Source organism: Chiloscyllium plagiosum, chromosome 11 (assembly GCF_004010195.1).
Source record: "Chiloscyllium plagiosum isolate BGI_BamShark_2017 chromosome 11, ASM401019v2, whole genome shotgun sequence".
Classification (NCBI taxonomy): Eukaryota; Metazoa; Chordata; class Chondrichthyes; order Orectolobiformes; family Hemiscylliidae; genus Chiloscyllium; species Chiloscyllium plagiosum.
In genome coordinates, this window is record NC_057720.1 from 74,971,771 (window position 1) to 74,996,578 (window position 24,808).

The 24,808-nt window shown below is 38.4% G+C and overlaps 1 protein-coding gene across 1 annotated transcript in view; it reads right to left on the minus strand.

The window, feature by feature from the left end:
* The window catches only part of nuf2 (UF2 component of NDC80 kinetochore complex), a 31,378-nt gene extending 6,622 nt beyond the window's left edge, over nucleotides 1–24,756 (minus strand). Inside the window, exons 1-11 of the mRNA XM_043698532.1 lie at nucleotides 24,664–24,756; nucleotides 24,381–24,508; nucleotides 22,555–22,629; nucleotides 21,826–21,902; nucleotides 18,545–18,606; nucleotides 18,047–18,144; nucleotides 16,043–16,116; nucleotides 8,555–8,651; nucleotides 6,657–6,719; nucleotides 510–545; nucleotides 207–368 (exon numbers count right to left, since the gene is read on the minus strand). Coding sequence (XP_043554467.1) covers nucleotides 207–368; nucleotides 510–545; nucleotides 6,657–6,719; nucleotides 8,555–8,651; nucleotides 16,043–16,116; nucleotides 18,047–18,144; nucleotides 18,545–18,606; nucleotides 21,826–21,902; nucleotides 22,555–22,629; nucleotides 24,381–24,508; nucleotides 24,664–24,679 — 888 coding nt within the window. The 5' untranslated portion in view covers nucleotides 24,680–24,756. The remainder of the gene's footprint in view (nucleotides 1–206; nucleotides 369–509; nucleotides 546–6,656; nucleotides 6,720–8,554; nucleotides 8,652–16,042; nucleotides 16,117–18,046; nucleotides 18,145–18,544; nucleotides 18,607–21,825; nucleotides 21,903–22,554; nucleotides 22,630–24,380; nucleotides 24,509–24,663) is intronic.
* Between the last annotated feature and the right edge of the window lie 52 nt (nucleotides 24,757–24,808).

The window sequence follows — 24,808 nt, forward strand, 5'->3', positions numbered from 1 at the left end:
ATCAAAATGTAACCTAACTCTTCAGGAAAATTTTAAGTTTTGTTCTAATTCAAAAGCAAAGCTGCAAGTTGAAGTAGTATTTAATAAAAAGGGTAAAAAAAACACAAACACACCAATAGCACAAACCCGGTTTTAAAAGTGGGATGTTTCATCTCAAACACTATTGTAATATTCTCATACAGCATGCATTATCCTAGTTCAAAGACCGACAAAACATCCATAGGATTGATGGTAGGGGAGACACAAAGAGTAGAAAGAAAGTTTACCATGGCTTCCTTTTTCTTTTCTACTGTGTCTCTCATTGACTGTATTTCACTGTTCAGTTGTTCTGGGCATTCCACAATCAAAGGTCTGAGCTTTGCTTGGAGTTCTTTTGCATTGGCTATATCCAATTTTAGTTGACCCTATTATTAACAGATTAAAATTAGATTAGGGACAAGACAAAAAAAAACAGGATTTACAAGTCTTTTTGGGCATTCCACAATCAAAGGTCTGAGCTTTGCTTGGAGTTCTTTTGCATTGGCTATATCCAATTTTAGTTGACCCTATTATTAACAGATTAAAATTAGATTAGGGACAAGACAAAAAAAAACAGGATTTACAAGTCTTTTTGAATTACCAAAATGCTGATGCGATAACAATTCAGAATTGTGCCGTTCTAATATTTGATTTAATATCTGCAAAAGGACACAAAGCGTTCCAAATAAGAGGCAAGTACACCCTTACAAGTTTTAATATACAAACCAAATGTAAAGCTAATTAATTAGACAGCAAAAAAGACTTCCAACTGTTAACACACAAGATAAACTTAAAAACTTGTCACAGGTTTTCACATGCAAGTGCCTGTCCATTCTCCTTGTACACAAGTAACAAAACAAAAGAACGTATGAGGCAAAAAGCAGGTAACGATACACTGATTACCCTTATATCTATGTTTGCAAAATGGTGGACTAATTAAGGAGATAATAGCAGCACATGTGGAAAATCATAATACAATCAAGCAGAGTTCGCATGGTTTCATGAAAGGGAAATTGTATCTAATTAATTTGTCAGAATTCTTCTCGGAAATCTCAACCAGAAGGGAAACAGTAAATGTGTTATATTGGGACTTCCAGAAGTCATTTGACAAAGTACCACACAAAAGGTTAAGTTATAAGATAAGAGCCATTGGAGGTCACAGTTAATACAGTGAAGGTGTTACATCTGAGTGCACGCAGTACAAGGAATAAGGTAAATGAGCTTGTGGCACAAATTGAAATTGGCAGGTATGAAGTGGTGGGCATCACAGAAACATGGCTGCAAGGGGATCAGGACTGGGAGCTGAATATTCAAGGACATACATCTTATTGAAAAGATAAGCAAGTGGGCAGAGGGGGTGGGGTTGTATTAGTAAGAAATTAAATCAAATCAATAATAAGAAACAAAGTAGGGTCAAATGGTGTAGAATCAGTGTGGGTAGAATTGAGGCACCGCAAAAGTGAAAAAAAAACAAAGTTAGAGTTATATACAGGCCTCTAAACAACAGTCAGGAGCAGAGGCACAAGACACGCCAGGAGATAGAGATGATGTGTAGGAAAGGCAAAGTTACAGTGATCGTGTAGGATTTCAATATCCAGGTGGACTGGGAAAAACAGGTTGGTAGCGGATTGCAAGAAAAAGGAATTTGTGGAATGTCTACCATGGGCAGAGGGGGTGGGGTTGTATTAGTAAGAAATTAAATCAAATCAATAATAAGAAACAAAGTAGGGTCAAATGGTGTAGAATCTGTGTGGGTAGAATTGAGGCACCGCAAAAGTGAAAAAAAAAACAAAGTTAGAGTTATATACAGGCCTCTAAACAACAGTCAGGAGCGGAGGCACAAGACACGCCAGGAGATAGAGATGATGTGTAGGAAAGGCAAAGTTACAGTGATCGTGTAAGATTTCAATATCCAGGTGGACTGGGAAAAACAGGTTGGTAGCGGATTGCAAGAAAAGGAATTTGTGGAATGTCTACCAGCTTATGGTGGAACCCACTAGGGAACTGGCAATTCTGGATTTAATATTGTACAATTAGGTAGACTTGATAAGGGAGCTTAAAGGTGAAGGAACCCTTAGGAGGCAGTAATCACAATATGATGGAATTTACTTTCCAATTTGAAAGAGAGAAGATAGAATCAGAGGTAATGGTATTACAGTTGAATAAAGGCAACTACAGAGGCATGAGCTGGTAGAATTGATGAAGAGAGGAGCCTAGTAGAAAACACAATGGAACAGCAGCAGGAGTTTCTGGGAGTAATTCAAGAGACACAAAGGAGATTCATCCCAAGGGAAAAGAAGCATAGTACAGTGAGGATGAGGCAACCATGGCTGACCAGGGAAGTCAGGGATAGCATAAAAGCAAAAGAGAAAGCATACAATGTGGCGAGGGGCAGTGGGAAACCAGAGGATTGGGAAGCTTACAACAACCAAAAGAGTGCCACAATAAAAGAAATGAGGATGGAGAAGATTAAATATGAGGGTAAGCTAGCCAGTAATATAAAGGAAGACTGTAAGAGCTTTTTTAGATACATAATGAGGAAAAGAGAGGCAAAAGTGGACATTGAGCTGCTACAAAATGACGTTGGAGAGATAGTAGTGGGGAACAAGGAAGTGGCTGAGGAATTGAATAATTACTTCACATCAGTCTTCACGGTGGAAAACACAAGTAATATCCCAAAAATTCAAGAGAGAGTGAGGGGGCAGAGCTGAGTATGGTGGTCATCACCAAGGAGAAGGTGTTAGAAAAGCTGAATGGCCTGAAGTTGGATAAATAATCTGGAACAGATGGACTACACCACAGAGATCTAAGCGAGATAGCTGAAGAGATAGTGGAGGCGTTGGTAGTGATCTTTCAGAAATAGCTAAAATCATGTTCAGTCCTAGGGAACTAGAAAATTGCTAACTTAACACCCCTGTTTAAAAATTGAGCAAGGCAAATGATAGAAAATTACAGACCAATTAGCCTAACCTTAGTCGTAGGCAAGATTCTGGAATCCAATATGAAAGATGAGATTTCTGAAATTTTCAGAGGATTTGAATATAAAAGCAGGGATATAATTCGGGGGCTCTGGTCAGACCATATTTGGAGTATTGTGCGCAGTTTTGGGCCCTATATCTCAGGAAGGATGTATTGGCCCTAAAGCATGTTCAGAGGAGTTTCACAATAATAATCCCAGCAATGAAAGGCTTAACATATGAGGAATGTTTGAGGAATGTAGAAGGATGAGGGGGGTAATTGGCAGCACGGTGGCTCAGTGGTTAGCACTGCAGCCTCACAGCACCAGGGACCCGGGTTCGATTCTAGCCTCGGGTCACCGTCTGTGTGGAATTTGCACATTCTCCGTATCTGCGTTGGTTTCCTCCGAGTGCGCCGGTTTCCTCCCACAATCCAAAGATTTGCAGATTAAGAGGATTGGCCACGCTAAATTACCCGTAGTGTTGGGTGCATTAGTCAGGGGAAATAGAGGAGGTAAGGGAATGGGTCTGAGTGGGTTACTACGGAGGGCCGATGTGGACTTGCTGGGCTGAATGGCCTGTTTCCACACTGTAGGGATTCTAAGTAAAACCTAATTAAGATTACAGAAAAATTATGGGCCTGGACAGTGTGGATATTGTGAAGATGTGCCATTAGGAGGAGAGACAAGAGACACTGCCTTAGTAAACTAAAGACCTTTTAGAATGGAGATTAGGAGAACGTTCTTCAGCCAGAGAGTGGTGAATCTATGCAATTCAATGCCACAGAAGACTGTGGAGGCCAGGCCATTGAGTATGTTTAAGATGGAGATAGATAGGTTCTTGATTATCAAGGGGATCAAGGGTTACGGAGAGAAACCGGGAGAATGGCATTGAGAAACTTTGCAGCCATATCTGAATGACAGAGCAGATTCGATGAGCTGAACAGCCTAATTTCTGCTCCTATGTCTTGTATATTAAGATAAATACCAAATTGGCTAATAGGCAGGAAACAGTAAGTGGGGATAAGAGATTCTTTTCCAGGTTGGAAACCTATTGCCACTAGGGTTCCACAAGGATCAGTGCTGGCACAGCGACTGTTTACAATAGGTATTAGTCACTTGGAGGAATGAAACAAGTGTACTATAACTAAATGTGCAGACAGCACAAAAATAGGTGGATACGCAACTTGTGGTAGGGATGCAAATATGTATACTACAATCCAATCCACTCCATAAGTCTACTCTTGATCATCAGTAAAGTGACGGAAACTGTTATTTACAAGGCTATCAAGCACCTCCTACTCAGAAATAACCTGATGCTCAGTTTGGTTCTGCCATGGACACTCAGCTCCTGACCTTATTATAGTTTTGGTTCAAACATGTGAAAAAGAGCTAAATTCCAGAGGTGAGGTGACCGTGACAACTGTTGATGTCAAGGCTGCATTCAACCAAGAATGGCATCAAGGAGCCCTAGCAAAACTGGAATCAATGTATATTGGGGGAACTCTACACTGTTGGAGTCATGCTTGACACAGGAAGATGCTGTGGTTGTTGGAGGTCAGTCATCTCGGCCCTAGGGCACCTCTGCAGGAATTCCTCAGGTAGTACCTTAAGCCCAACCACCTTCAGCTGCTTAATGATCTTCTCTCTATTATAAGGTCAGAAGTGGGGTTGTTCATGATGATTGCATAATGTTCATCATCACTTGCAACTCCTCAGACACTGAGGTAATCCATCTTCAAATGCACGATCGGGACAATATCCATGCTTGGGCTAATGATTGGCAATTATCATTTGCACCACACAAATGCCAGGAATGATCATTTCCAATAAGAGACAAGCCAACCAAAGCCACTTAACATTCAATGGTGCTACCATTACTGAATTCTCGACTATGAACATTGTTGGAGTTACAATTGACCAGAAACTAAACTGGATCAGCCACATAAGTACAGTGGCTACAAAAGCAGGTCAGAGGTTAAGAATACTCCACCGGGAAACTCACCTCCCACCTTCCAAAACCTTTCCACCATCTATAAGACACAATTCAGGAATGTGATGGAATACTCCAGATTTGTGTGGATTGGTGCAGCTTCAACACCATCTAGGACAATGCAGCCCACTTGATTTGCACTACATCCACAAGCATCCATTCCCTCCACCACTACACTCAGTAGTAGCAATATGTACTGCAGAAATTCACCAAAGATTCTTAGATAACACATTCCATACCCATGACTACTACTATCTAGAAAGACAAGGCAGCAGCTACATGAGAACATAACTATCCAAATTCCTGTTCAAACCACTCACCATCCTAACTTTGAAATAAATCACCACTCCTTTACTGACACGCCATCAAGTTGCCTTGCTAAGAGCATTGTGGGTGAATGGGTCACAACAGGTACCACCACTTTCTGAACGGCAATAAACACTGGACAGCCACATGTTCATGCCTCACGTGAATTAAATCAAAACTCCATAGAGGTATTGATAGGTTAAGTAGGCAGGCAAAAGTTTGGCAAATGGTATATAATGTGGGGAAATGCAAAGTTGTTCATTTTGGAAGGGAGAACAAAGAATAGAATAGAGGAAATAAAGAAATACAGTAAAAATCTGCAACACAAGCACAATTGGGGGTATTTGTACACACAAAAAAGAAAAGAAAAGAAAGCTGGCACACAGATCCACCAGGTGATCAGGGAGGCTGATGAAAAGTTGGCTCTTATTTCAAGAGGGCTGGAGTACAAGAATACAGTTGTCTTACTGTAACTGGATACAATGCTGTTAAGATCACATCTGGAGAACTGAGAACAGCTTTGGTCTTCTTATTTAAGGAAGGGTATTATTTCACCGGAGGGAGTTCTGAGAAGGTTCACTAAGATGATCCCTGGTATGGAGGGATTGACTTATGAGCAAAGTTTAGGACTCTACTTATTGGAGGTTTGAAGGATAAAAAGTGATCTCACAGAAATGTACAGAATTCTTAAGGAGCTTGACAGAGTGAATGCTAAGAGGATGTTTTCCTTATGGGAGAGTCTAGGACCAGAGAACATTGTCTCATAATAAAAGGGCACAAATTTACACCTAAGATAAAGATGTATTTTTTTCTTTCAGATGGTTGCATTTCGTTGAAACTTTTAGCCAGCGACAGCTGTGTTTCTTTAAGGCTGAAAAAGATAGCCAATCAGTTGGGGAATCAAGAGTTACAGAGAAAGGGCAGAAAAGTGGATGTTAGGAATGTCAAATCAGCCTTAATCCTATTGAATGGCAGAGCAGACTAAAAAGGGACCAAACAGCCTACTCTTGTTTCTATTCCTTGTCGTCTTATTGTGGTCATCAGTACCATCATAGCAAACTGGCAGATATGTTGCCATTTTCTTTAAAGTGGTTGTTCAGCTTCTCCTACAGATAAAGATTCACATTTCACTGGGAATACATTAAGTTACACAACAAGAAGGAGCAGAAATTGAAAGGTAGAATAAAATATTTACAGGTATGGGAATGAGAAAACAAGGCAAGATCACAAGCAAGTGAGCATGATAGCATTTTGTGGGTCTTACAAGTTGTTAACAATTTACTTGGAAAACTCCTTATAATCAGATTCCACATACCCACTTTGAAATAGAGCTATTATTTAGATATTAAAATAATATTGGGTCAACACTAAAAACTAACTTACCAACATTTTATTTTGCTCTGCAATTTCAGTCTTCAGCTGCGTAGTTGCATCTTGAATGGAATTCTGAATGAAATACAGAAGTTATACAGTTCCATCTATGTAATTTGAGACAGAGGTGCTTCTATGACTTCACCGAGATAATCTGTACAGATCAAACCTGACTTACAAACTTCACTGATCTAGCTAATTTTTCTGGAAATCCAACTTCAGTAGCTTCAGGTACATCAGTCCTTTTTATGACTTTGCAAGGCAGAGCAAGGACAAGGACCAAAAATTGTTTTAGGTACCAAATGAAGACTATTAAAGACAGAGGCTAATTGCCACAGTATCAGATAAAATGCTCTCAATATGGACTTCTTCAAATATATTTCAAAAGTGGCTATGGTTAATAATGACATTTAAAGTTGTTCCAGTTATGAGAGCAGATGATGACCACACACCCCGGGGTTAAAGAAAATGGGAAACATTTTCTGCTAGCTACTCATGCATATATTTCAACAGTTAACTGTGGTCTGTAGTCATTTCAATTAATTGGCAGGAGGTCCACAGACTTAACATTTAATGGAATAAATCTGAGCTTAGGCATTATAGGTCGATTACTTTGATTTGATTTGTAGGGAAGGTACATCCAATCACAACGAAAGAGGTTTCCAAATGATCATTGTGCAACTATAGAGAAGAAGTGTTTGTATACAAAGCAAAATTATCAAATGGGAAATCTGATCACTCTTTACTGCTTAAATGTATCCAATTGGAGTGATTATTCAGAATAGACTAGAAAATTCAGTATCGAGAAGAAACAGCAGTGGCTTTGAAAAATCATTACTCATTAGCAGTTCCTTTCAAGATCTAATGCTTTATTTGCTCTTATTTTGGTTTGTTATTGTTATTTTAATTGCATGTCACTTGATATGTCCTTTCTCTCCTTTTTTCATCCAAATTTATTTATTCAGAACAATAGAATCCTATACTGCCACACAGATGCCATATGACCCATTGAGTTTGCAATAATCCTCCAAAGAGCATTCCACTCACTCAGAATCCTCAATCTAAGCCCATACTCTGCATTTCCCATTGCTTATCCACCTAACCAGCACATCTTTGGACTATGGGAGCAAACGGGAGGAAACCATACATGGAGAGAATGTCTGTATGGAGTTTGCACAGACACCCAAGGCTAACCATTGAGCCACTGTGCAGCTTTTATGTTATAAAGGAATTGTTAACTTTGTGCATAAAATTTAATTTTACTACTCAGATCCATTAAACTAGACAAATGTTAAATAGATTGAACTGCACTGAAACAAGCGGTTTGGCAAAACTAGTCAAAACAGGTATTTATGCTCCACCTGACACTAAATACGAATGGAATGTTCAAGCAACAATCCCAAATCTATACAGCACCATGCATGGGGAAGGAATGAAGGTTTACTCAAGGATAGATTAATCAAGATGCCAATCAGTTCATGGAAATGGACTATAATATTTATAGGTTTGTGGCAAGTCTGCTCATCAGATGCAATAAGTAGTATGCCCCTGGTATATTTGTGAAATTTATTTTAGGATACTTTTGCTATGTTCAACTATAACTTGTAAAAATTTTTAGATTTGATATAGCCCCAAATCTGACCTGAAATCCCCCTTACTCTCTGAAAATACACAACATATTTTCATATGCTCCCTCTCTTTAGATTTAGTTATGATCTCCCTGCCAGAAATTGATGTGTGAAAATTGGCTGTGTTTTACAGGATGGAGTAAATTCCCTTAAAAGTAATTCATTGATTGTGGAACACTTTAGGATTCAACTCTATTTATTTAATTATGTACATGTGAATAGGAAAAATTTGCTGTCTTTTATTTCAGAATATCATATCTTAGTGAACACAAACATACTCACTTGCTTGAGGCGATATTCACGGTTTATGACTTGTTGCAATTCAGTTATTTCTACCGACAGCACATCAATCTTTGCCTTTTGGTCAGGAGGTATGGTACTGCCAAAATTAAAAGGCTTTTAATATAAAGTGGTTTTATCTCACTTCTTGAATTTGTACATATAGCAGAGAAACCAAGTTCAGGGCACAAATTTCAGAAGTAATACTGAAGGTACCAAACCTATTCCACTATAGTTTTAAAAATAGATGACTCAACTGACAGCACTTCAGTTTGATAATATGCAGAGTTAAGATACAAATTTACCAGTTAAAATACGATGTCATGAAAGTCTTGATTCAATTTTGTGAAATCATGCTTGTTGAGCTAATTAATACAATCCTCATCATATGAATTAGCTTACATTACAAGATAACCGCAATAGTAAAACTGAATATTTGTAAGTTGGGAGATTTTCTTAGAAAAGGAAAATAAAAAGTAGTGTAATGCAAACATGCAAATTACAAACAGGATAAAGGCCCTTGAGCCTGTTCCATCTTTTATTAAAATCATGGTTGTTTGGGTTTTAGGCTCAAATTCACTTTTCTGATATCCCAAAATGTTTTAATTACCTTGATGTGATCTCACCAGATCCCTTCAGAACTATAGTAGAAAGAATTCCTACTTCTATATTCTATTCCTCTCACAACAGAACATTCAATTTGTCATCCTGGGCAGTTATGACTGCTTCCCAACTTTGTGAGATTCCTGTACCAGGACATCCAGATCTATCTGTACTTCAGGAGTTTTGTTTTTTGAAACAATATTTTATTCACGAAATGTGGGTTTCACTGGCTGGGTCAGTATTTTATTACCTATCCTAGTTTCCACTGAATAGGTGATGGTCAACTGCCTTCTTGAACCAGTGCAATCCATCTGATGTAGGTACATCCACAATGCCTTTAGGGAAAACTTCAAGGATTTTGACCTAACACTCAACAGCAATACAGTTCCAAGTCAAGATGGTGATTGGCTTGGAGTCAGAGTTGCAGCGTCACAGAGACAGACCCTTTGACCCAAACTGGCCCATGCAGACCAAAATGGAGAAAGTGAGGACTGCAGATACTGGAGATCAAAGTCGAGAGTGGGGTGCTGGAAAAGCATAGTAAGTCAGACAGGAGAATCGACGTTTCAGGCAAAAGTCCTTCACCTAAATGTCCATCAACGCTAACGCCATTTCCCTGCACTTGGCTCATATCATTCTAATCCTTTTGTAATCCAATGTTATCCAAATGCGTTTTTAATGTTGTTAATGTACCCACTTCTGCTGGCAGCTCATTCCATATGCATACCACCCTCTCTGTAAAAATGTTGCCCCTCGGGTTCCCTTTTATTCTTTCCCCTCTAACCTTAAACTGGTGCTCTCAAGTCCTTGATTCCCCAACTCTGAGAAAAAGATTGAGTGCATTCACCCCATCCATACCTCTCATGACCTTATACACTTCTATAAGTGTTCCTCTCAGTCTCCTACGCTCTAAAGAAACAAGTCCTAGCTTGTCCAACCTCTCCATATAGCTCATTGTCTTGAGTCCTGGCAACATGCTTGTAAGTTTCTTCTGCACTCTTTCCAGTTTAATAACATCCTTCCAGTCGCAAGGTGACAAAAACTAAACACCATACTCCAAGTGTGGCCTCACCAACGTCCTGTACAACTGCAACATAACTTCCCAACTTCTATATTCAATGCCCTGATGAATGAAGGCCAGTATGCCAAAAACTCCTGTGACTCCACTTTCAGAGAACCATACACCTAAACTCCAAGATCCCTCTGTTCCACTACACTCCTTAATGCCCTACCATTCACCATGAAACTCCTACGTTGATCTGACTTTCCAACATGCAAGACTTATCTGTATTAAACACCATTTGCCATTTATCGGCCCACTTCCCCGACTGATCAAGGTCCTGCAGCAATTTCTGACAACCTTCCTCACTGTCCACGATACCATCTATTTTAGTGTCATCAGCAAACTTACTAATCATGCCTTGTACATTTTCATCCAAATCATTGACATAGATAACAAACAGCAATGAGCCTAACACTGATCCCCTGAGGCACACTACTAGTCACAGGTCCCCAGTCCAACAAGCATCCTTCCACTATTACGAGCTGTTTCCTATCATCAAGCCAATTGTGTATCCGATTTGCCAGCTCCCACTGGATTCCATGTGATCTAACTTCCCAGAGAAGCCTACATATGGAACTTTATCAAAGGCCTTACTGAAATCCATATAGATTACATCCATCACCTTGCCCTTCCTGGTCACTTCATCAAAGAACTCTAACAAATTTGACAGGCATGATCTCCCACGCACAAAGCCATGCTGACTATTCATAATCAAACCCTGTCTTTCCAAATGTATACATATCCTAACTGTCAGAATCTTCTCAAGTAACTTACCCACCATAGATGTTAGGCTTACTGGTCTATAGTTCCCAGGTTTTTCTTGGCAGCCCTTCTTGAGTAAGGGTACATTCGTTATCCTCCAGTCTTCCGGGACCTCGCTGGTGGCTAACGATGATGCAAAAATATCAGCCAGAGCCCCCACAATTTTTTCTCTCGGGTGCTGCGATGTTCTTGGGTATATCTGGTCAGGACCAGAAGATTTATCCACTTTCAAATATTCTAATACATCCAGCAGCTCCTCTACTCTGATTATGGATTGTCCCCAAGATATTCCCATTAACTTCCCCAAGTTCCTAAGTCTTCATGTCTTTCTACACAGTAAACACAGAGGAGAAATATTCATTGAGGACCTCACTCATCTCCTGAATTCAAACATACATGTCCACTTTGGTCCTTGAAGGGTTTTATTCTTCATCTAGTTATTTTTGTTCCTTTAATATATTTAAAGAACTTTTTGGATTCACCCTAATCTTCTCAGCCAAGGCTATCTCGTGCCCACTTTTCACCCTCTTGATTTCTTTCTTCAATAAACTCCTATATCCCCTGTATACCTCCAGGAATTCCCTTGATCCCAGCTGTCTGCACCTGAGCCTTACCTCCTCCTTTTTTCTGATCAAAGTCTCAATATTTCTTGTCATCCAGGATTCCCTATTCCTGTCAACCTTGACTATCACCCTCACAGGATTATATAGACTTTGAACTTTAGCTATCTTACTTTTAAAGGCCTCCCACGTGTCAGAGATCCCTTTGCCTGCAAACAAATCACTCCAATGCAAGCTCCTGTCTAATTCCATCAAAATTCACCTTGCCCTAAATTTAGAACTTGAACCTGTGGACCAGTTTGGTCCCTCTCCATAGTTATTTTAAAATTAATAGAACTATTGTCACTGGTCCCAAAGTGCCCTCTCACTGTAATCTCCATCACCTGTCCTGCCCTATTTCTCAAGAGAATGTCAAGTTTTGTCCCTTCTATATTGCTGGAGGAAACTTTCCTGAACGCACTTAACAAATTCCATTCCATCTTATCCCTTCACACTCTGGCAGTCTCAGTTTATGTTAGGAAAATTAAAATCCCCTACTGGAAGGACATTCCTGATGGTTCCCATGTATCTACTGCCTTTGCCCTTCCAAATGTCAGTAGTTGTGAGTTTAAAACGCCATTATGGAATTTCTGCAGTGCACATTGTAGATGACACACACTGCTACAGTGTATCGGTGCTGGAGACAGCGAATGTGGAGAAAGAGAGAGGGAATATATAACAAAGCAGGTGCTTTGCCCTAAATGGTGTCAAGCTTCTAGCAATTAGCTGTACTCATCCAGGCAAGTGGGGAGTACTCCAAACTTCTAGCTTATAGATGGTAGATAGGCTTTGGGAAGTTAAGTCATGAGTTCCTCACTGCAAGATGCTAGTCGTCTTGCAGTCACAATATTCATATAGGAAAATAGGAACAGGAGTGAGCCAGTCGGCCAATCAAGGTACTTCGGGCAATCTACGAGATCATGGCTGATCAGAGGCCTAACTCCATAAATCCGCCTTTCGCGCTTATCCCTTTGTACCTTAGCATAACAAAAAATTATTGACCTCAGATTTTTAAAAAACATCACTCTTCCACTGGTGAAAGAGAGTTCCAAACCTCAACTACCCTGTGTGTATAGATGTGGTTTCTAATATCACTAATTTTGGCCTTAAATATTTAGACTATGCCCCTAGTTCTAGAATCCCCAACCAGTGAAAATAGTTTATCTTATCCATTCAGCCTTTCTCTGTTAATATCTTGAAAACTTAAATCAGATGTCTCCTTAACCTTCTAAATTCTAAAGAAAATGTTGTCCCTTGTCCAGTGCAATTTCAAGCCAATGGTACCTCTCAAAGTCGATTTTGAAGGATTCAACAATGGTAACACTGCTGAATATCAAGGGGTGATGTCCAGATTCTCCTTTTGGGGATGGTTACTGATTTACATGTACGGCATGAATGCTACTTGCCATTTGAAAATCCAACCTGGATATTGTCCAGGTCTTCCTTCATGTGGACATGGACTACTTCAGCATCTAACAATCACACGTGGCAATAAATGTTGTGCAATTATCAGTGAACATCTCTGATGTTATGATGGAAGGATGGTCACTGATGAAGCAGCTGAAAGTGGTTAGGGCCGAGGAAATTACCCTGATGAACTTTTGCAGAATGCCCTGAGGTTGAGGTAATGGACTTCCAACACACACATCTTCCTTTGTTCTAGGTACAACTCCAAACATTACTCCCATTTCAATAATAGGCCTTTTATACTTCCTGCCATTTGTCAAATTCATATGTAAATAGTTAAGGTCCAACACCGATTCCTGTGCAAGTTCCAATCATTAAATTGTGCCAACCTGAAAATGACCCATTTGTGCCTACACTTGGTTTCCTGTTAGCTAACCAATCCTTCCTATACTATGAACTCTTATTTGCATTGTAAACTTGATATGGCACCTTATCAAATTCCTTCTGAAAAGGTAAATACATTACATCCATATTGCTGATCACTTTCTCAGAGTATCAACAAATTAGTCAAACACAAATACTCTTGACAAAATCACATTGATTCTGCCAAGTGTCCCACTATGAACATCCTTAAATTCTGCATTTTTCCTATGACAGACATGAAATTGATTTGCCTATACTTTTGTCTTCTGTTGCCATTTCTTGATTAAAGTAGTCACAGTCACAATTTCCCAATTTGATCCAGAGAATCTTGAAGTATTAATTATCTTATCGATTACCTTTAAGACTTCAGGATGAAGTTCATCAGAACATGGGGATTTATCAGTTTTTAGTTCCAATAATTTTCTTAGTGCCCTTTCCTCGATGACTACAATTCTTAAGCTCCTCCCTTTCACCTTTTGATACATACTTATTTCTGGAGTGTTATTTTTAAATCCTCTACAGTGAAGTCAGATGCAAAATCTAGTCAACTCAACTACCATTTTGTTATTATCTATGGATGGACTATCATTAGAGGAGACATTGGTTTAACTGGGCTTGCATTCACTCGAGTTTAAAAGAATGCAAGGGGATCTGACTGAAACATAAAATTTTAACAAGCTTAAACAAACTTGAAGCAGTAATTATGGTTCCCCTATTCAGGGTCACAGTGTGGGCTAGGCCATTTAGGACTGAGATGAGGAATCATTTCTTCAGAGGATGGTCAACCTGTGGAATTTCTACCTCAGGTTAGGTCACGAAGTATATTTAAGAAAGGGATTGATAATATTTTAGATACTAGAACGTATCAAGGGGTTAGAAGGAAATGGAAATATGGTGTTAAAACAAAAGATTAGCCATGACAATATTGAATGGCTTAGTAGGTTCAAAGAGCTGAATGGCCTATTCCTGATCTTAGTTTTGGTGTTTTAGGAACAAAATTTTCTGCTGACATCAACAGTGCAATGATAAATTCCAACAGTATAGGTTCAGCTGTTTTTTTTTTAAAAGCACTTATGATTTTTAAAAATTAAATACTCACATTTCCCTTCTCTTCAATATACTCTTTTGTTAACTTTTAATGTTTGTGTGTTTATGTTTAACACTACTTAAACTTAATGCACCTATCTTACTGCTCCAGTACAAGCTCAAGGATATCAGCAGATGCAGCCTTCTACAAATCTCTAAGCTCACTGTAAGTGACAGATGTTCATTTTACCTACTCTGCTTTTTTCAATGTTTTTGTGTGGTTTTCTCTCATTCTTCAATGATTATTCTATTATTCTTCTGGTTTTTAAAAATATTTTGTCCAGTCTTCTGACCTGCCATTAAATCTAAGTTGCATTGCACACTTTTTCTTTTCAAATATCACCCTCCACTTTCCATAGATAATGCATTTTCCCCCTGAAGTCTTTCTTTCTCAGTAATAAAAAGGAGCACACTGATAAAACATATGGTATTTCTGTCAAGGGACATTTAAGGTCAGCCATATTTTATACAAACGTAGAATGGTTACAGCACAGAAGGCCATTTGATCCATCATTTCTGTAATGCTTCTCCAAAGGAGCAAATCACCCATTGCCACAGTCAAGACTTTTCGCTACACATTGCCCCTTTTCAGAAAACAATCCAATGCCCTCTAGAATGCCTCAATTGAACCTGCTTCCACTACATGCCCAGGCAGTGCATCGCAGGTGCTAAACACTTCCATATTGAAGATTTTCCTCAGGTCACTGTTACCTTTCATCTGTTTCCTATTGATCCTATTACCAATGGGAATAGTTTCTCCTCATCTGCTCTGTCCAAACTGATCACAATTTGAAATACTTCTGTCAAGTCTACTCTGTTCTTCAAGGAAGACTCTCAAATTGCACAAAGATTCTCACTCTTGGAATCATTTGCAAGAATCTCTTCTGCACCGTCTGTAAATCGTCACCTTCTCTCTAAAAAGTGTGGTCCCAGAACTGGACTGAATACTCCATTTGAAGCGGAATCATTATTTTATATAAATCTAACCCAAATTCCTTACTTTTGTACCCAACAGTTTACCAATAAAACCTGGGATAATGAATGATTTATTACCCACTGTCTCAATTTATCCTGTCATTTTTAATGATTTATGCAAATATATAATGTCTCTCTGCTCCTGCACGCCATTTAGAATTGTAACTTTTATTTTGAATTATATCTTTGCCTTATTTCTAATAAATAAATCAATTATTAAAAGCTGATTTATCCCATGATATTTATACAGTATTTCTTCCTAATCATACAGGAAGTGCACTTTGTTTGATCCATGAAATACCCTAGGCCAGCACCTTAAAATGCTGATAAATTTCCCAGAGATTATCATATACATAATACAGAAAAATTTCACTATTTATTGTTCTGATTACGTACTCTAGTCATGAAGATATAATTTATCATGAAATAGCAATATGTGGGATTTGCAGACATGAAATGAACTGCTATCAAGCACCATCAAGACTTACGTAATGTACATGCCAATCCGCAAGTCAGTCAAGCAGAATCTGATTATATGCATCAACCGGTTTAAATGTGTTGGGATCCACTTACTTAAGTCTTTCAATTTTGTATTTCATTTCTTCATTCGATGAAACCATTTGTTGCATCAGCTCCAGATTCAATTTCTTTGGGAAACAAATACATTGGTAAACATTTCTACTCATCTTACAATTTCATAATTTGCTATAGAAATTGTTTTCCTCAAGAAATACAAACAGAATAACCACAGAGTCCAATACCAGGACAACACCAACTGCATATACGTAAAAAATGAAATAAAAAGCTGCAAATATTCAGAAGATCAGAGAAGATCTGTGAAGAAAGAAGCAGATTTTACATTTTAGATTGACAACCTTTCATCAGAATGGGAAATTATGGGATGCACAACTTTTAAGCAAGTAGAGAAGTAGGAAAATTCCATACGAATGCTTCGGATTTTACCTTGTTTTCAAGTGAGTTTCCTTCATCAGGACGCTTGACTTAACCTACACCAATTCTTCCATTCACCCCATCTCTTCACTCTCAGGGACAATTTATTCTTCTACAGATTCTGCCTGACTTGTTACGCATTCTAAGATTTTTTTGCCTTTATATTAATACCAGTGTCATTGTTTTGTTATTTTATTTTCAGCGACAGTATTTGGCTTCGTAGTGAAATAAAGCTTCACATAATATAATGTAGAACACATATTGCTTTGGTTTCAGATGAAAACCATTAACCAGAACCTGAAAACAAAATTACTTGCACAAATATACAATTGATAAAATCTAAAAATGTTTAAAGAAGGATTGGTGATTGGACTTTTACTGTTTCCGATCCACTTAGCCTACAGGATGAAAGAAACGTAAATTGGTCAAACTTCATCTAACACTGAAAGTAAATCCTTGAAAGATGGAAATCATAGTTTTCTGGACTTAGATTATTCATGCAAGGTAAGGACAGGTACTTGACAAAATCGTGCATTATAAATATTGTCATAAAACACCTTGTAATAATTATTTTAAATGCGTCGCTTTTTATTCATTCAGGGGTTATGGGCTTCACCAGTTGCCCTCAAAAGATGGCGGTGAGCGCTTTCTTGAATCTATGCAGTCCATTTAATGCAGGTACACCTTCACTGCCATTAGGAGGAAGTTCCTGATGAAGGGCTTATGCCCAAAACATTGATTCGCTTGGTCCTCGGATGCTGCCTGACCTGCTGTGCTTTTCCTGCACCACACTCTCGACTCTGATCTCAAGCATCTGCAGTCCTCATTTTCTTCCAGGATTTTGACCAGCAATGCTGAACGAATGGTGATATATTTCCAAGTTAGGATGGTAAGTATTTTGGAGGGGAACATGCAGGTGGTGTGCGTATGTATTTGTTGCCTTTGCACTTCTAGATGGTAATAGTCATGAGTTTTGAACATGCTAAGAAACCATGGTGAATTTGTGCAGAGTGTCTCATATACACTGCTGTTTCTGTATGTTCATGGTGGTGCCAATCAAGTAAGCTGCTTTGTTCTGGAATGGTGTCAAGCTTCTCAGGTGTTGTTGGAGCTGCATTCACCCACGCAAGTGGGTGGCTTGTGCCTTGTAGATATTGGACAGGCTTTTGGGAGTCAGGAGGGGATCATTCGCTGCAGAATTCATGGCTCTGACCTGCTCTTGTAGCCACAATATCTGTATTTTTGGTCCAATTAAGTTTCTGATTGAAAGTAACACTCAGGTTGTTGCAACATAAATGCAGCTTATTGTTATAGATTTCCATGAACTATAGTCTCCCATGGAGTCATGAAGAAAGCATTGTTTGGTGAAAATCGAAGACAGGAAAACAAAACTGTAAAGAATTCATTCTCAAATTCTCACCTGGAATGATATGCCATCTGACCTCCAACACTTACTATCAGGAATTAAGTAAATTTGAAGACAAAAAACCTAAATGAAAAAAATCCACACATAATAATTCCAAGCTAACTTAATCTTTCCTTATTTTATGGTACAGAACCAACCAGCCTAATCATTAACGCACATTGACAAAAAATGATAACCTTGTAATCACAATCAATACTTACAAAACTTTTTTGTTGGTTCAGGTAAGTTTCCAGGGTTCTTTTTCTGAACTGAAGAAAGTTGATTATGCCACTCATGATGACAATGGTGCATTTTGATTCTACGTTTAAAATAAAAAATTGGTTAATTAGACCAGCAATTGAGAGAAGAAAAAAGTTCTGTTTATGATTCCTGCAAAATTCAAGTGCACTTCAAAGATTAAGTACTTTGAAGTAGTTTTGATTATATAGTTATAAACAACAAATGCAGCAAGTTATCTAATATTTGTGCAACTGAATAAAACACACTTTCCCTGTCAAATTTCAAAAGTATATTTTGTTTGCTTCAACATCAATTTAACTTGATAACAGCAAAGTATGTTTTACTTCAGTTAATGAAAATTGGAATCAAAATTACCTACTGTCTCGAGATTCACTATTGCATTTATGAGAGCTTGCATTTATCTGCATTACATTTAAGAATCTAGAACTTCAATTAAGTTGAAAAAGTTGAAAACTTACTAGGATTCAAGAGGTCACTCATCTCGAAATATGGAATTGCACATAGTGATTTTAAATTATGCCTGTAACATACAAAAACAATTTAAACGCAACAATCACTTTAGACAGTGTTACAGAATTTCTCAAATGAAAATCAAATACACACATAACAGCACCTATAAGATCATAAGATACAGGAGCAGATATAGGCTTTTTCTCAGCCCCATTCTCCTACTTTCTCCCCAAAACCCTTGATCCCCTTATTAATCGAGAACCTATCTCTGTTGTAAATACTCTCAAAGACTTGGCTTTGACAGTCAGTTCCACAGACTAATCACTCTCTGGCTGAAGCAATTCCTCCTCATTTCAGTTGTAAAGTATCATCCCTTCAATCGTAGGCTATGCCTTCAGGTCCTAGTCTCTCCTCCTCGTGGAAACATCTTCTCCATGTCGACTCTATCCAGGCCTCTCAGTATTCTGTAAGTTTCAATGAGATCCCCTTCATCTTTTTAAACTTCATAGAGTACAGACCCACAGTCCTGTGGGTCTGGAGTCACATGTAGGCCAAACCAGGCAAAGTTGGCCAAATTCCTTCTCTAAAAGACATTGGTGGGCCAGATGAATTTTTATGACAATGAACAGTAGTTACATAGTGATCATTAGGCTAACTTTTTAATTCCAGTTTTTGTTTGAAGCTGCCACACTGCAATTCGAATCCATATCCTCAGAATATTACCATGAAGCTCTGATTAACAGCCCAGTGACATAACTACCAGACCAGCACCTCAGTTTGTACAGTAAAGACAAAAACATTAAGAGTGGTGTCCTACTACTTTTGGCCAAGTCTGAGTTATGTCAAGTTTGACACTTTCTTACTGCAAGGCCAATGAGATTTTTTTTTTGCATATTTTCCAAACTTGCCACATTATTTACCCAACACATCCCTATGGTGTCTCCCCTGTCACCTTTCTATCCCACCTAATTCCATATTATCTGGAACAACCTGCCACTTAGCAAACATCTGGCAAAAGACTGGAGCCACTTTCATCAGTGCCATTTTCAAAGCATCACAGTAGACCCAAAAGAATAGTGGCATTATGAAGCTGCCCTACTTGAGCAAGGACATGTGGATAAGATAACAGAGAAGAGAATGACACTATTACTCTGACAGGGATCTGGTGGTCCTCTTAAATGCGGCACTGCTTCCAGAAGATCACCGGCACCAAGCCAGCCTGATCAGAGGTCGCCACTCAGGTCAGTAATACAGGATGTGGAGGAATGGCCAGCAATACACAGAAAAAGGTCAGTGACCCTCTCTACCCTTATACCTCAACATCTCTTTGCCATTACATAGACCTCCCAAAACTCATATTCAACCACCCACTCTCACTAGTTAGCCTGCAACACCTTCCCTCAACCCACTCTCATCAGTTAGCCTGCAATAGGACTAACGCTGCATGTCCTCTGGGCTGCCCTCTCAGTCCTTCATAACATCTCACCACTTTTGCCCCTCATGCAGCACCCTATAGAGGGGAGAATGCAGAGGCCAGACACTCCCGGCAATTGGGACAGGTACAGAATTGATGTAGCATACTGTTGCACAGCAAGATGTATGTCCCCAGGCTGTGGGCTGCTTAGCAGCAATGCAAGCCACCTTCCAACAGCAAAACAAGGTAGGGATGCTGTGAGCAAGCAGTTAGGCACTAAGTGAGCAAACACTAAGACAGCAAACAAGCATTCCGAAGATGCAACCTGGTACAGTTTATGAGTTGCGTGCCTGCCAGCACGACAGCTTTTCAATGCTAGTATGATCTTCAATTTAAGTCTGTGCTTCCAAAGCATACTTCTAGTGCATAGTGGAAGTGCCATTACAGTTATGGCAGGTAGCTGGTTTTGAACACTAACGTCCACAGTGGAGTAGTGTATTCACTTGGTGTCCTTGGATCATGCCCTGAGACGCTGTTGCTGTCCAATGTCTAACATAGAAGTCATTCAGAGCAAGTGGTGAGCTGAATGCACCATGCACACGATCCAGTTTCGTTATCATGTTTTCCTAATATCTAGTTTGTTTGGCAAGATAGGAGTTTGAATATTAATTACGTGAGTTGTTGCATTCAGGTGTTTTAACAATTAACAAACATCAATTGCTACCTCCATCACCGAGCAAGAATCCTCACCACACTGTTTGTGAAAAGCATAAGAGATGGAACAAATTGATCTTGACATCAGTGGACCTTGCTGCAGTTATCGGCTGATTCTGCCAAACAACTCATCCATCACAGTCCACATTGCTCACACCCCTGCACAATTCCATCTTCAGACTAACAAATCTTTTACACTAGATAGCATAAATCTAATAGAGAGGAACTTTATGAAACACAGATTTATTTGTAATGTAATCATCTGAGATCAAATGAAATTTCCTGAAATTGGATCAAGCAAACAGAAAACTTCCATCTGAAAGAGAGAATGTTAAAAACACCACCCAGGTAATTCACTGTTCATTAGACCTATTTCAAGAACAAATGAAATAATGGGACCCATATTTTTTTTAAAAAGGCTAGAGATAAAAGCAATAACTGCTTATCCATTTCAGATGTTTTAAGGTCATGGTGTTTAAAACCCTTATCTCCTTAGAGTATTACAACATTAGAATTATTTATGATATAAATATCGCTGAAAACAGTTACGTTAAAGAAATCAAAACAATGCATGAGACGTATAGTGTAAAGTCAAACTGGGAATATTTTAACTGGACATTACTTTTATTGTATCTTTAAAGGCATTTTTACTGCCCGACAGTCACAGAATCTTAGAAATATGTGGCACTGATTCCAAGTCTGTAATCCTCAAGCATGCAAAAATCTATACAAAAGTCAATGTTCAATTTTTGGCTTTCATTAAAACTAATTCTAAATGCAAGATCCTTGACATCTTGCATGTTGAAATTAATTTACGATAAGTGCATTAGAGATTGCACCAAAACTTTGAGACGCATTGCACAACTTCTACTCATCATTAATTCAACGTGACCATTAATCTGACGAAGATTAAACCTCAAGACCTTTTATTAATATTGGAATGAAGATTTTCCAGTATTCTTCAAAGCAGATTGCAAGTTGAATAATAAAGAATGTCTTAATGTCAAAGAGATTGAATACATTAACAAGTGCTTATACTGAATAAATCTTAGTTAGAGAAATTGACAATCCCCATCTATGTAACTAACAGAGCTCCAAAACCATCATCTTTGATTTTCATATATCCCAGATATCTTATTCTATAAGATTTCTGATACTTACATGCAAACATAAAGGTTCAGAAGTGGGATAAAACCTTCAGAAAGTTGAGGGTATGGGATATTTTCATCTCCAGGCATCTATGTGTACACGAAGCATATTTACAACTTTAGAAGTGCTGAAAAATGTACATTCCACTTTCATAAAAACACTTTTCAGACTTTGGCCAAAAGAAAGTTATATGCAAAAAGAAAATGTTTCATAATGTTGAAGTCAAGAAATTTGGGACACTTAGCAAGAATAAATAGGTTACTGACAGAAACAATATTTCATGACACGTAATGTATTCTGACTTTAATGTAGATATTGTCCTGTTAGCTCTAAATACTAACAAATCAAATGTAACATACTACCATGCAAGCTCCCTTAGTTGACCATGCAAGGAACTGTTAGAAATTGATTGACTTAATAAAATTTGAGAGTCAATTCATTCGTACACTAGGATCAACTGTAAATCGGTCAGAGGAATAATAATAATATCTGATTTCTCTATGGGAGCAAGGCCAAGAATTTCAATTGAGAGGCTAATTAATATATTCAAATCCATTGTTTACTCTGCCAGATACTTAACAAAGCCCTATTCATGTATATTTATCTATGTTCACTGGTTACATTGGGAAACCAGACTACAACTAATCCTAATCGGCACATTACAGCTGAATGAATGCAGAATGGGAAAACAGTACATACACGTTTGCATTTTCCTTAGTAAGAAATGGGATGAATACGAACCATGTAAAAGCAATCTGGACGTGCATCAAAAACGATCTGTAGACATCTCATATACAGTCTCTGTACAGTTTCTGGCTGTTGAAAAATGTTCAAAATGTCAGTGTACCAGAATAGTTAAGCTCAAATACTTAATTTTCAATGCAGGAAAAGTATGAGCATTGTTGTGATAATTATCTGAGAAACTGGGTAATATTAGCCCCTAGATATTCTAACTCGGGTCTGTAAATTGCTTGTGAAACTTTGCGTTTCAGATAAATGCTTACAGTTGTCTTCTTGCATTTTAGTTCTAGAACAAATTCATAAAATATTTTCTGGTAAGATGGTGGCAGAGTAGGACACCCCACTTGGAGCTCATCCACTTTACGCATTCTTTTTCTTTATTCCCTCCTTCTTTTCCTTCCTTCTCTCAATGGCCTGGCGTGGGGACTGTAGCAGCCCAGTGCACAGCGTGCAGCAGCCAGAGGTCAGACCACATGGAGGACCCGTGTGCTGGTCTGCTGTGGACAGCCCTTCGAGAAGGTTTATAACTTTGCTTTGGTTTTTCCTGACCAATGGTTATACTGTGTATAGCTATAATGCAACTTTTCTTTTCAATTTCTCTATTCTGTAACTAAGGATTGTACCTAGGCACTCTGTACTCAAGATGGAGCCATGTGTTAGAGAGTCATACAGCATGGAAACAGACCCTTTGGTCCAACCAGTCCATGCCGAACATAATCCCAAACTAAACTAGTCCCAGCTGCCTGCTCCTGACCCATTTCATTCCAAACATTTGTTATTCATGTACTTATCGAAATGAGTTTTAAATGTTGTAATTGTACCCACATCCTCACTTCCTTCGGAAGTTCATTCTATACGTGAACCACTCCTTTACGTAAAAAGAATTTGCCCCGTGCTTTTTAAATCTGTCTCTCCTCATCTTAAAAATATTCCCCCAGTCTTGAAATCTCCAATCCTAGGACAAAAACACCGACCATTAACCGTATCTATACTCTTCATGATTTTATAAACTTCTATAAGGTCACCTCTCAACCCTCCTGCGCTTCAGTGGAAGACGTCCCAGCCTATCTTTATAACTCAAACCTTCCATACCTAGCAACATCCTAATAAAAAGCACTGTTTTTGAAATGTAGACAAAAAGTAATCAATATTTCAGAAGCAACATTTTGTACATCTGAAATATTTTATGTGATCAATTGCATTCAGCTTTGAAATTCTTGTACTTGCATTCACAGAGCTTGATAGTCTCATCTCTTCTCATAGAACTCTTGTCATGTTACAAGCCTCCTGATCTCTCTGCTTCTTTGATTATGAGCTCTTCCTTCTATAACAGTTCAAAGAAGGTTAACTCAACTAGTTCCTGGGACAAAGGGTTGTGTTATGAAGAAACTGTGGGCAGGCTGAGCCTATATCCATTGGAGTTCGAAGAATGAGAGGAGGTCTTATTGATCCATATGAGATTTTGTAGCACTAACTAATCTCGTAACTGAAGTAGTTGTACCTAGGTACCTTTGTATCTAAGTGGTGATTTATAAACTTTTCACTGTACTCATTTGAGTGCATGTAGCAATTAAACTAATTCAATTCAAAAACTTTTAGCAGCTGGCACATAACATTTATGTACTAAATATAGTCCTATAATAGTACTTTTTATAGATTAAAACTGCATTTTTAAAACACAGTTCTCTATATCAATTAAACATTTGGCCTCACAAAGGACATAACTCCATAGCAAAATATAATTTGCATCACACTAATACAGTTGCCCTTATACAGCAATGCATCCTCGAGTGTAAACAACAAAAAAATAGTAGTAAAACGCTTACTTTTGATAGGTCAGCTTTCGAGAAGTTGTTGGCTTCTGATCCATTTAAAATGTGCTTGCGACAATAACTCACAATATAATCCAATTTGCAAATCGGATATGGAAGTCTGTTCTCCCCCTCCATTTGGGCTAACAAGAAAACAGCTATATTTTAGAAAATCAACGTCTTTAATATGAAACATTTGTACTGGAGCCAAGCAAGATATCATAATTGCTCTGAAATTTACTAAGATACCAACATTAATTTAATTTTGTCCCTCATTCTTTTGAGCATAGATCATCACCTGAAAACAAAAACATAGCAACAGCTCAGAGGCAACCTGAAAGAATACTACGTTCAGCATATCAGAGGTGAGCTTCACATGCCCAAGATTTTTGAGAGCTTACGTGAGGGCTTATGAATTATGGGGAGGTGACAGGGGAGGGGTG